Source organism: Pinus tabuliformis, chromosome Q (genome assembly GCF_031772625.1).
Source record: "Pinus tabuliformis cultivar Carrire ecotype Pingquan chromosome Q, CPIR1, whole genome shotgun sequence".
In the NCBI taxonomy this organism is placed as follows: domain Eukaryota; kingdom Viridiplantae; phylum Streptophyta; class Pinopsida; order Pinales; family Pinaceae; genus Pinus; species Pinus tabuliformis.
Window position 1 is genome coordinate 1,008,916,222 of NC_142296.1, and position 12,447 is coordinate 1,008,928,668.

Consider the following 12,447-nt stretch of genomic DNA (forward strand, 5'->3'; position numbering starts at 1 on the left):
AGAAAAACATTTGAGGAAGGTGACCATTGTATCGGTGTTTATTGGAGGCGGATTGCTCATCATTGGTATGTGCCTGGTTATAATCCGAAACAAAATGAGATCCTTGATTGTGGAGAGATCAGTCCCGCCGAGACAGGCAGAAGGTAGATATTTTTCCAATATTTTAATATGCCACACTTTTTTAATGTCAGAACAAGTTTGCCTGTTCGTGGGAAGAAGACCCATTTACTCACTATAAGATGCATATTATGAGCATTGTACCTGGGTTAGTTTATGAGAAGCTTATTACAATGAATGATTTTAATGACGTTCATAAAGTTGAATAACCTAAAATATTAGAATAATAACTTTAATTCATTTTTATATATTTTTTTAGTTGTTTGGTATTTTGCTATGAGACTTGATTAGAAGGTTAACAATCTGATTGATCTTATCTTTATCAAATAGATGGTGTATGTTGTCAACTTTTAGACTATTTTCATAATGACTACTGACACTCCACAACAAAGTGCCAATCCTGTGCCAATCCTTCTTCACCACTGAATGTACAAGGTTTGGTTGATAAGACGCTTATTATGAGCACTGTACAAGGCTTGGTTGATGAGATGCTTATCACCAGGATTGTACAAGGCATGGTCAATGAGATGTGGGATAAGGCTTGGTTGATGGGATCCCTATCACCAAGATTGTACAAGGCATGGTCAATGAGATGTGTGATAAAAAGTGAATATATAAACTATATATTAACTAGCTCTCCAGGTGAGATACTTGGAGAGTGCTCAAGCACTACACATAATACACGCTCTATTCAATCAGGAGAACCTAGTACATATAGGCTTTCACACTAAAAGGGTGGTTTCAACCACTCCCTAAATAGTAGGATTTGAGACATAATCTTAGAGCCTCAATCCTATCTTTAAAACAACTAACTGTAACTTTCGCCATTAATTCTAACACTCCCCCTTAATGGAGAAAGGGTACTAAAAAAATAACATATGTCTGCTGGTCTAGTCTCAGCGAAGCTTACAATAGTACATAAAAACTTGATAACAGAATTTTCATTTTAGTCTTCTTGCTTAAGAGTCCATGCTTGTTGATCTTGAGTCAAGGCTTCATCTTTGCTTTCCTCGCCATGAGGTAGTGATGTCTCTTCACCTCATTTCTCCTCGAGTGATTAAAATCTTGAATTTTTATTCTTGTCCTTCTCAAGATTATGACAAGTTGTTTAAGAGAATTTTCCCTCTCAATATTTCTGGTGTCAACCATCTGAAAGTTAGCTATGATGTCTTCATCATTCATTGATGTAACATCTGCACACACAAAAATATTAATGAGATCATCACAATTTAAATTCTCTCCAGCTTTGTCTTCTTTTGCAACGTCTTTGCAATCAGCTTCATGTGGCTCGTCCCATTGATATTCAAGACTGTATTCCTCTTTACACCCTTCATGAAGATCAGCTCATGTGTCTTCAATCTCGAGATCTTGCATAATAGACTATGCCTCTTGATTCTCGCGGTCATCAACAGAACCACACTGACTCAAACATACTACTCATGCTAAGACTTCCAAATGTCCACATGAGAAAATCGTCATCATCAGAATAAAAAATGTCTGAAAATATGGGCATGTTGTTAAAGTCTAGCTTATCTCGCTTCGAGATTCCTTTTCGACTCCACACAGTGCTTTAACGAGCTCCAACAACCTCGTTACCATGCAAGCGGCAAACTTCTCCCTTTGGTAGCTCTTCAACTATAGAACCTTGTAGACTATGACTTCTGTGCCAAGTAGGTCTTATTGTCCTCTGCTCTAGCAACGAGCAACAAAATGACCTCTCATAAGCTGGAAACTTTCTCAATATCTAATTCTGATATATGTAATTAACAATTTCTGATATATTTCTGGAACTTTTGCATTTTCATTGTCGCATATAGTAAGTTAGAAGAAAATTTATCCAATTGGTTTTCAAATCTCAATTGATTTTCAGAACTCCACAACCTGCAACTTAAGTTTCTCAACCAATAAAAAATTTCCAAATCTGGTAGATGACGCTAACAACAATACCTATCCAAACGCTCCCTCTACGGCCTAAGAAAAAAAGGGTTGAACGCAACTATTGTTGGTCACTCACACACTGTTTGTGGACTGTTACACGCAGGGCTCCACCAACACGGCCTCCGAGCACAGATCCTCAGCGACAAAATCTGAAATCGCAGTGGCTTTTTCCACGCAATAGCTATGGGATTTTCTATGCGGTCTCCTCTAGAACTGACAGTCCAGGCCTGCAACATTCAATGGCCTCTAGCTATTTCACGGAATTCCACCTCAACCACCGTAGATCTCCACAGTTAATCCTCCTCGGCGGTCCGCAGCAACCTGCTTGCGCTCCACACCAATCCATAACAAATTAGGTCCAATCCATGCAGGCAACAGAGTAGCAGCCCACCACGCGAATCTTCTGATCTCCATCACGCAGCCTTCCCTTGATGCACACCTCGGAAAAATTATGACACTCACTCAGGAAGGCTCCATTGTTCAGACAAACCAATCATGGATGCCAAACTTTGTACGCCATCGCCTATTTCAACATCAATTACACCCACTATAAATGCCCTTGCACGAAGAACGATTCCTTATTGCTCCACACTGATACCTTGGAAAATTTTAGTTGCTTGATCCATGCTCTTTCCAACATTAGATGGTAGGATCAAACTCATTTGGAGTTACTGGCATAACGATGTCACGGTGGCTCGTTGGACCTCCTCTCACTCGAAAAAGGAGGATAGAATAGATCTATGATTCCCTCCTGTTGAAATCTAATTTCAACGCAGCTGCCAGAAACCGGTCAATAAACCTCGCCGGAAAGCTCTCGGGTTGATTTCAGGCAGAAGGAATAATCTGGCAAGGAGCTCCGATACAATTTGGAGCTGACACGTGGTTCAGCCCTGACGTAACGCAACGTAAGAATCTCAGGAGTTAATGTTCAGCATATGTTGGCTTTCCGATATTGTTGTCCACCGTTGGATTTGCTCCCGTGTTCTCCGTCGTTGATCGATTGAACCTGCATACGACTAGCATCAAATCAAATTAAATTCATGGCGTGGAGTAAATCTAAGTTTTGTTGACCATACATTTAATTAATGAAATGTCATAGTGGTAGGTAGCATATTGAAGTTTTCATATATTGCACGTAAGTTTTTTAATCGGAGGTATGGGCGCATATGCTCATTAAGTAAATTTCGTATGGGGTATTGGTACTTGGTAATTTTTTTTATATCTTTGTAGTTGACTTTTTTTTGTAATAGAGAGAGCTCGTGAGGCCGAAAATAAAAACAATGTGTGGTATGTATTGAACGCACAGCAGTGCGAGAAAATATAGGAAGAACAGAGTGGTAATGTTTTGAGGGGCATTTTGGTAAAACACAGGTGTAAGAAAAACCATGTGTGGTTTTTGCACAGCAGTGCATAAAGAAAATGGTGGAGCGATTTTTGTAAGTCTGTGTAAGTTTTGTTTTTTACAACAGTATGTAAAATTGTTTTACACCAGTAAATGTGAATGAAGGTTTTACAGCAGTAAATGTTAATGGGAATTTTTCCAGCAGTGTAAATTCTCATATGAAGACAGAGTGAATGTTTTTTTTTGTTTTAATGAATAGAAATATTTTATGGTGAAATACTCTGTTCCTCAGTGAATTTTTTTTTAAGTCTTCTGTGTGCATAAAAGATCCTGGAGTCAAAAAAACAGAGCATTGCCTCTGTGTGTTTGAATATTTGGTTTTTGGTATTTTCCCCTTTGAAAAATACCCAACACTGGTATCAGAGCAGGCTTAGGCTCTTTAAAGAAGTTAAAGAAGCTGAAGGGAGAAGGTTTGTAGCTGCAGCAAAACTTCTCAGGCAGACAGAAGACTCAGACATCAAAGGATTCATGTATTTCAAAGTTTTTTCTCTGTGTTGCTGCTGAAAGAAACAGTCTTTTTTTTTAAATACACAGTCAAGGAATGGCCAGCACAAGCACCGGTATGGGTATGTTTAATACCCAGCTCCCACAGTTTAATGGGAAGAACTATGACTACTGGTCAATAACTATGAAAGCCTTGCTTGCTTCCCAAGACTTATGGGAAATAGTTGAAGATGGTTTTGAAGAACCAGCAGATGAAACTGAGTTCAATGCATTAACTCAGGGAGAGAAGGATCTGCTGAAGAGCAATAGGAAGAAGGATTCAAAAGCCCGTGTGTTGTTGTATCTAGCAGTAGACTAGAGTGTGTTTCCAAGGTTAGCAGCAGCTAAGACATCTAATGAAGCATGGGAAACCCTTAAGACAGCCTATCAAGGCATGGAGAGAGTGAAGACAGCAAAACTACAATTGCTGAGAAAGGATTTTGAGAATCTGTGCATGAAGGAGTCAGATAACATTGACTCATTCTTCACTCATGTGATTGGTGTAATCACACAAATGAGAACTCATGGAGAAACAATTGAAGATAGAAGAATAGTGGAGAAAATATTGAGAGTCTTACCCTCAAGGTTTGATGCCATAGTCACCACCATTGAAGAGACAAAGGATCTCTCAAGCTATTCAGTTGATGAGCTACATGCATCACTGATAACACATGAGCAGAGGTTGAGCAGGAATGAAAACTCATCTCTTGAGCAAGCCTTCAAGACCCAGATGTCCTTTGGAAGAGGAAGAGGTCAGGGCAGAGGAAACAAGAGAGGAAGAGGCAGAAGCCAGAACAGAGGTGGAAGGAACAGCCCATCAAATGCACAAGGAAGAGGCAGCAATACAAATCAGAACCAAGGCCAAGGCAGCAGCCAACAAAGAGATCAGTATCAGGCTCAAGGACAAAGGTATGATAAATCTAATGTTCAATGCTATTATTGCAAAAAGTATGGACATTATGCAAGTGATTGTAGAAAGAAACAGCATGATATGAACAGTAGACAAAATGCAAATGTTACAAGAGAAAACAACAGTCAAAATAATGTCCTGTTAGCTTGTAACATGGCTGAAACACATAGTGAAGACATATGGTTTTTAGACTCAGGTTGCAGCAACCATATGACAGGGAATATAGCCCTCTTTTCAGCCTTAAATCAGAATTTGAAATCAGAGGTCACACTAGGAACTGATAGTAAAGTGTCTGTTATGGGAAAAGGGGAGGTAAAAATATTTACAAAACAAGGAGAAAAGAAAACCATAGCAGATGTATACTATGTCCCCGGAATGAGATGTAACCTATTGAGTGTTGGACAGCTTATCCAAAAGGGTTACAATGTTTATTTTGTGAATGATGTATGCACCATCATTGATATACCACCCAGCAAAAGATGCATTGCTGAAGTGAAGATGACAAGGAACAGGATGTTCCCTCTCCGGATCCGGGCAGACTTGAAGAACAAAGGAGAAATTGCAGCAGTCACCCAAGAGGCCTTCCAAAGAGTGCCAACGGATGAAAATTGGTTATGGCACTTGAGATTCGGGCATCTAAATTTTGGAGGTCTAAATTTGTTAAGTAGGAAAGGAATGGTAAGAGGATTACCATTGATAGAGAAACCGGACAGCCTATGTGAAGGTTGCATTTTGGGCAAACAACATAGAGAAAGTTTTCCATCAGGGAAAAGCATAAGGGCAAAGACACCCTTAGAGATTATCCACTCAGATTTGTGTGGACCAATGCAAGCTCCATCATTAGCTGGCAGCCTATATTTCTTAACATTCATTGATGATTTTACAAGAAAGACTTGGATATATTTCCTCAAGAACAAAAGTGAAGTCTTTGAGAAATTCCAAAATTTCAAAGCACTTGTGGAGAACCAAAGCGGGCTGCACATAAAAGTATTGAGAACTGATAGAGGAGGTGAGTATATCTCAAATGAATTCCTAAAGTTTTGTAGAGAAAATGGAATTCACAAACAATTTATAGCAAGGTACACTCCACAGCAAAACGGAGTTGCTGAAAGGAAAAACAGAACCATCATGGATATGGCGAGGAGCATGCTGAAGGCAAAGCATTTGTCGAATGAGTATTGGGCTGAAGCTGTACATTGTGCAGTTTATATTTTGAACAGGTGTCCTACAAAAGCAGTGATGAACAAGGTGCCAGAAGAGGCATGGAGTGGGAGAAAGCAAGGAGTCACCCACATGAGAGTTTTTGGGTGTGTGGCCTATGCACACATTCCAAATCAGCTAAGGAGGAAGTTGGACAGTAAAGGGGAGAAATGCATCTTCATTGGATACAGTGATGAATCCAAAGCCTACAGGCTGTACATTCCATCTACCAAGAAGTTCTTTGTCAGCAGAGATGTTCAGTTCATTGAAGAGGAAGCTTGGGATGGAAGCATAGAGAAAACAGTGAATGTCAAGAACTGTTTGTCTCATGATGAAGATGAAGAGGAGGTGGCTGAAATGCATCCCCAAACAGCAACGCCAACACAAGGACAGCAAGGGACACCATTGAGGATCAATGAGAGTGCTTCTCCAAGCACACCACAAGGAGGAAATTCAAGTGCATCTTCAAGCACTTGCACACCAAGTGAAAGTGGTAAGAAATTTAGAAATCTAAGTGACATTTATGATGAAGGAATGAATTCCTTATTTGCCTTGTATTGTCATGTTGATGATCCTATTCATTTCGAAGATGCAATTAAAGATAGGAAATGGATAGAAGCTATGGATGAGGAGATGAATGCCATAGAGAGAAACAAAACATGGGATTTGGTTGAGTTACCAAAAGGCAAAGAAGTCATTGGTGTGAAATGGGTCTACAAGACCAAGAGCAATGCTGAAGGTAAGATAGAAAGGCACAAGGCAAGGTTGGTTGTCAAAGGCTACAAGCAGCAGTATGGTAGAGATTATGAGGAGACTTTCGCACCGGTTGCAAGAATGGAAACCGTAAGAGCAGTGCTGTCCATAGCAGCTCAAAACAAATGGAAAGTCTACCAAATGGATGTGAAATCAGCATTCCTAAATGGAGTGTTAATGGAAGAGGTCTATGTGGAACAGCCTCTCGGATATGAGAAGAAAGGTGAAGAGCACAAAGTGTGCAAATTGAAGAAAGCTCTTTATGGGCTGAAGCAAGCGCCAAGAGCATGGTACAGCAAGATAGATTCATATCTATTGGATAATGAATTCGACAAATGTGAAGGAGAACCCACAGTCTACATCAAAGAAAAAGATGGTAAAATTTTAATTGTTGTCTTGTATGTAGATGATGTTATTTTCACTGGAAATGATATTTATCTTATTGAGAATTTTAAATCAGTCATGAAGGATGAATTTGAAATGACTCACATGGGTTTGTTGAGATACTTCTTAGGCATAGAAGTAGATCAAAATGAAAAAGGAATTTTTATATCTCAAGCAAGATATGTAAATCAAGTTTTGGGCAGATTTAAGATGGAAGAATGCAAGGCAGCAATCACTCCCACAGTGATGGGATTAAAACTCAGCAGAGAGGACAGCAGCAAGGATTTTGATCCTAGCCTGTACAAAAGCATTGTGGGCAGTCTTATGTATTTAACAACAACTAGGCCTGATTTAATGTATGCTGTTAGTTTGATTTCCAGGTTCATGGAGAGGCCGAAGGAGGCACATTGGCAGGCAGCAAAAAGAATTTTAAGGTATGTCAAAGGTACCAAAATGTTTGGCATCTTATATCATGCCTCAGAACATTCAGATTTGGTTGGATACACTGACAGTGATTGGGCTGGAAGTGTAGATGATCGGAAGAGCACTTCCGGTTATGTATTTCATATGGGTTCAGGAGCCATTTCATGGGCTTCTAAGAAGCAGTCCATTGTAGCATTGTCTACAGCAGAGGCTGAATATGTGGCAGCTACAGCAGCAGCATGTCAAGCAGTGTGGATGAGAAGAATGTTGAGAAGCTTAGGCCAAGAGCAAGCAAAAGCGACAGTGATTTTTTGTGACAATAGCTCAGCTATTGCATTGTCAAAGAATTCAGTGTTTCATAAGAGAACAAAACACATTGATACAAGGTTTCACTACATCAGAGAATTGGTGAACAATGGAGAAATTGTCTTAGAACATTGCAGGACTCAAGAATAGGTTGCAGACATCTTGACAAAGCCACTGGATCAGAAGAGCTTTGAATTTTTGAGGAAGTGTCTCGGTATGACCGAATGCCCAGCTGTTGAAATTAAAGGGGAGTGTTGAAATCTAATTTCAACGCAGCTGCCAGAAACCGGTCAATAAACCTCGCCGGAAAGCTCTCGGGTTGATTTCAGGCAGAAGGAATAATCCGGCAAGGAGCTCCGATACAATTTGGAGCTGACACGTGGTTCAGCCCTGACGTAACGCAACGTAAGAATCTCGGGAGTTAATGTTCAGCACATGTTGGCCTTCCGATATTGTTCTCCACCGTTGGATTTGCTCCCGTGTTCTCCGTCGTTGATCGATTGAACCTGCATACGACTAGCATCAAATCAAATTAAATTCATGGCGTGGAGTAAATCTAAGTTTTGTTGACCATACATTTAATTAATGAAATGTCATAGTGGTAGGTAGTATATTGAAGTTTTCATATATTGCACGTAAGTTTTTTAATCGGAGGTATGGGCGCATATGCTCATTAAGTAAATTTCGTATGGGGTATTGGTACTTGGTAATTTTTTTTATATCTTTGTAGTTGACTTTTTTTTGTAATAGAGAGAGCTCGTGAGGCCGAAAAGAAAAACAATGTGTGGTATGTATTGAACACACAGCAGTGCGAGAAAATATAGGAAGAATAGAGTGGTAATGTTTTGAGGGGCATTTTGGTAAAACACAGGTGTAAGAAAAACCATGTGTGGTTTTTGCACAGCAGTGCATAAAGAAAATGGTGGAGCGATTTTTGTAAGTCTGTGTAAGTTTTGTTTTTTACAGCAGTATGTAAAATTGTTTTACACCAGTAAATGTGAATGAAGGTTTTACAACAGTAAATGTTAATGGGAATTTTTCCAGCAGTGTAAATTCTCATATGAAGACAGAGTGAATGTTTTTTTTTGTTTTAATGAATAGAATATTTGGTTTTTGGTATTTTCCCCTTTGAAAAATACCCGACACCTCCGAAGGTTTCTAGAGTGGGTTTCTGAATTCTGGTGCACCATGGCCAATGCATCCAAACCAATTTGTTGCATCGTGGGTTTCTGAATTCTGTTGTGCCTCCCGTGGGAGCGGTGATCACGCAAGTACAAATTAAATTTTAATTCGTCCTTTAAAATATCTGATTGCTACATCCACCTTGCAGCTCTACTATCACACACTGCACCACTAAGAGAGATGCCACCATGATCCGAGCTCACCAACCAATCTGAGCTACCACCATAATCTGCAGCTGAAGCAACGGTTTGACGACTCTAAGTCATCGATCCAGATTCGTGGCTAATCCAACCTCCACGCACAGTTTCAACACACCACAAACCCAAACGGTACTCCTTTGCGCCACCGCTCGGCCCCCAACTTACTCCTCTGCTCGGCGCGATTTACCACCCAAGACTCGCGAAGTTCTTCACTACTGTACACCACATATCTGTGACGGTCGAGAAAAGAAAAAGGGTAAGAAGTGTAACCGTGGGATCCTCGCGTTTGTGCACCTAAAACATGTGACGATTTCGCTTCAGGCACACCCTTCACTCAGCATGCTTACAGGATCGACAACCCTAAAGCTCTGATACCATGATAAAAATTGAATATATAAACTATATTTTAACTGGTTCTCCACATGAAATGCCTGGAGAGTGCCCAAGCACTACACACAATACACTCTCTATTCAATCAGGAGAACTTAATACATATAGGCTTTCACACTAACAACGTGGTTTCAACCACTCTCTAGATAGTAGGATCTAAGACCAAATCTTAGAGTCTCAATCCTATCCTTCAAACAACTAACTGTAACTATGGGATGCTTATCACAAGGATTGTACAAGGCTTGGTCAATGAGATGTGGGATACTTATCACCAGGCCTTGGTCAATGAGATGTGGGATGCTTATCTACAAGGCTTGGTAAATGGGATGCTTATCATTGTATAAGTGTCGATAGAGCCTCGGCCACTTGGGAAGTTTAATTCCCCTAAAGTGACTTCCACACCTCAACCCCTCCCCATGAGGTTTGAACTTGTGACTTGGGGGAACTAAACCCCACTCAAACCCAATGGTTTACACCTCATGGGTAATATGTCACATTAACATAATGACATTTTTGTTTATTTGTTAAGTTGTGTAAGTATTGACATGCCTGTATGCTTAATCTTTGACTTGAGAAACCAGGATCCAAGCACATCTAAAACTCATTAAAATCACTTCATCCTCCCACACCAGCCCTTAATATGACTAGATTTTTGCCAACAAAATTTTGAATCTGTAATTTTCAGATTATATAATACCTTAACCCATCACTGTTTATTCTATACCCAATATATAACAATAATGAAAATTTTAAAAACATTATTGCAATTGCTCTCTTGAAATCCATTTATTGCATCAATTTTTAATGACCAATTGCTCTCTCTATATATATAACTTTTGAGATTCAAGAGGCTTGATTGCGTCTCAGGATCGCTGTTCAATCCCGAGTTGGTGTTTAGCTTTGACACTTTGACAGAAGCAACAGGGAAGTTTCATGAAGATAATAAGCTTGGAGAGGGAGGCTTTGGTACTGTTTACAAGGTAGGATGTAAAGTAGATTAGGGTTTGTGATTTAGAAAGAAATTTTGAATGGCCTGTAATCTTATAATGATGTATTTATTATGTATCTTAGGGTATAACTTCAAATGGGATTGAGATAGCAGTGAAGAAGTTATCATTAAGGTCTGCACAAGGAACACGGGAATTTATGAATGAAGTGAATCTTGTCTCCAAGTCTCAACATCGAAATCTTGTACAACTGCTGGGCTGTTGCGTCGACGGACCAGAAAGGTTGCTCGTTTACGAGTACTTGCCCAATAAAAGCCTCGACACCTTCGTTTTCGGTTAGTAATCATTAGCTTCTGTTTGGGTTTTCTGTGAAATCATTTTAGATCACAGTTTATGATTTACACTCGGATGATAAGTTAGTGATAGATTATGTATTATGATAATAAGTCTGATTTTAAATTTCAAAAATATTTTAGAATTTGATGAATAACAATCGGATCAAACAATTAATTTCGTTTTCAGCATCTACAACCGACTTAATCCGCCATAATCGTAGAAAAATGTGACTTAATCAACCATGATCATAAAACAATGTTGACATTCTGAAGGTTGGATGTTTTACAGACCCAGAAGGACGCAAACTTCTTGATTGGGAAAAACGCTATAACATCATAATCGGAATAGCTCGCGGCCTCCTCTATCTTCATGAGGATTCACCACTGCGCATTATTCATCGAGATGTTAAAGCAAACAACATTCTGCTGGATGACAAGCTGAATCCCAAGATATCAGACTTTGGTTTGGCAAGACTTTTCCCTGGCGATGAAACTCATGTTCACACCAGAGTTGCTGGGACATAGTAAGCAGCTGTTTTGGGTTCCTTATTTTGGTTACTCTCTGAATATTTAGAAAGAAGATTGGATAGAGGTTAGGGAAATCTAATATATTACCATAAGGCATGTCTCACAGGTTTTTTTTGGGTTTGATATATTACCAGCGGTTATATGGCTCCAGAGTATGCAATGTCAGGACAGCTATCTGTAAAAGCAGATGTTTACGGTTTCGGTGTCGTTCTTCTTGAGATTGTGAGTGGAAGAAGAAACACTGATATCGGCTGCCTGCCTCAGGGAACGCAAAGCCTTTTAGAATGGGTGAGCTGCCATATTTGTATGAGTCACCTGACTTGGCTTAAAGTAGCTTCATAAAAAAATAAGTATAAACTTTAGGGGACCACTGTGATCTTATATTTCCGAATTTACATAAATGCAGGGATGGAGACTATACAATGGGGGAAATCTGCTCAATATGATCGATCCGATAATAGTTGAATGTTGCCCGCAGGAAGAGGTATTGAGATGCATTCATGTTGGTCTTCTGTGCGTACAGGCTGATGTAGCAAATCGGCCAGCAATGTCTGATGTTGTTCTGATGCTGATGCTGTCTGGCATTTCAGTAACCATACCCAATCCCACAAAGCCGGCTTTTGTTAGTGTTAGCTATAGCGCGGCTTTAAATCCAAGAGATGAAGTTGCTACCACGACATCTATCCCTAGTTCGCAAATCCAGTTATCACTCTCCAAATTTTGTGGAGGCTTCTTCGTTATCTAGCAGTTTGGAAGTTAGATAGAATATTGTTGGCCCTAATTTCTTACTATGCTAAAATGCAACTCTCCATATGTAGCAGTGTTGTTGACCATCCAGGGCCGTTACTGGGGAATGATTGAAGTGAGGATGGGTAATTATGTCTCTATCCAATTAAATTGGAGTTGATATGTGTGTTTTTTTTTCAATTAAAATAAAATATTTTATAAG

The 12,447-nt window shown here is 39.6% G+C and overlaps 1 protein-coding gene across 1 annotated transcript; it reads left to right on the forward strand.

Moving 5' to 3' along the window:
* The first annotated feature begins 10,632 nt into the window (after positions 1-10,632).
* Positions 10,633-12,243, forward strand: LOC149222906 (cysteine-rich receptor-like protein kinase 6). The gene is made up of 5 exons (XM_089387715.1): positions 10,633-10,668; positions 10,760-10,970; positions 11,260-11,494; positions 11,633-11,786; positions 11,905-12,243. The coding sequence occupies exons 2-5, from the start codon at positions 10,835-10,837 to the stop codon at positions 12,241-12,243; spliced, it is 864 nt and encodes a 287-aa protein (XP_089243841.1). The 5' UTR covers positions 10,633-10,668; positions 10,760-10,834.
* The last annotated feature ends 204 nt before the right edge of the window (positions 12,244-12,447 follow it).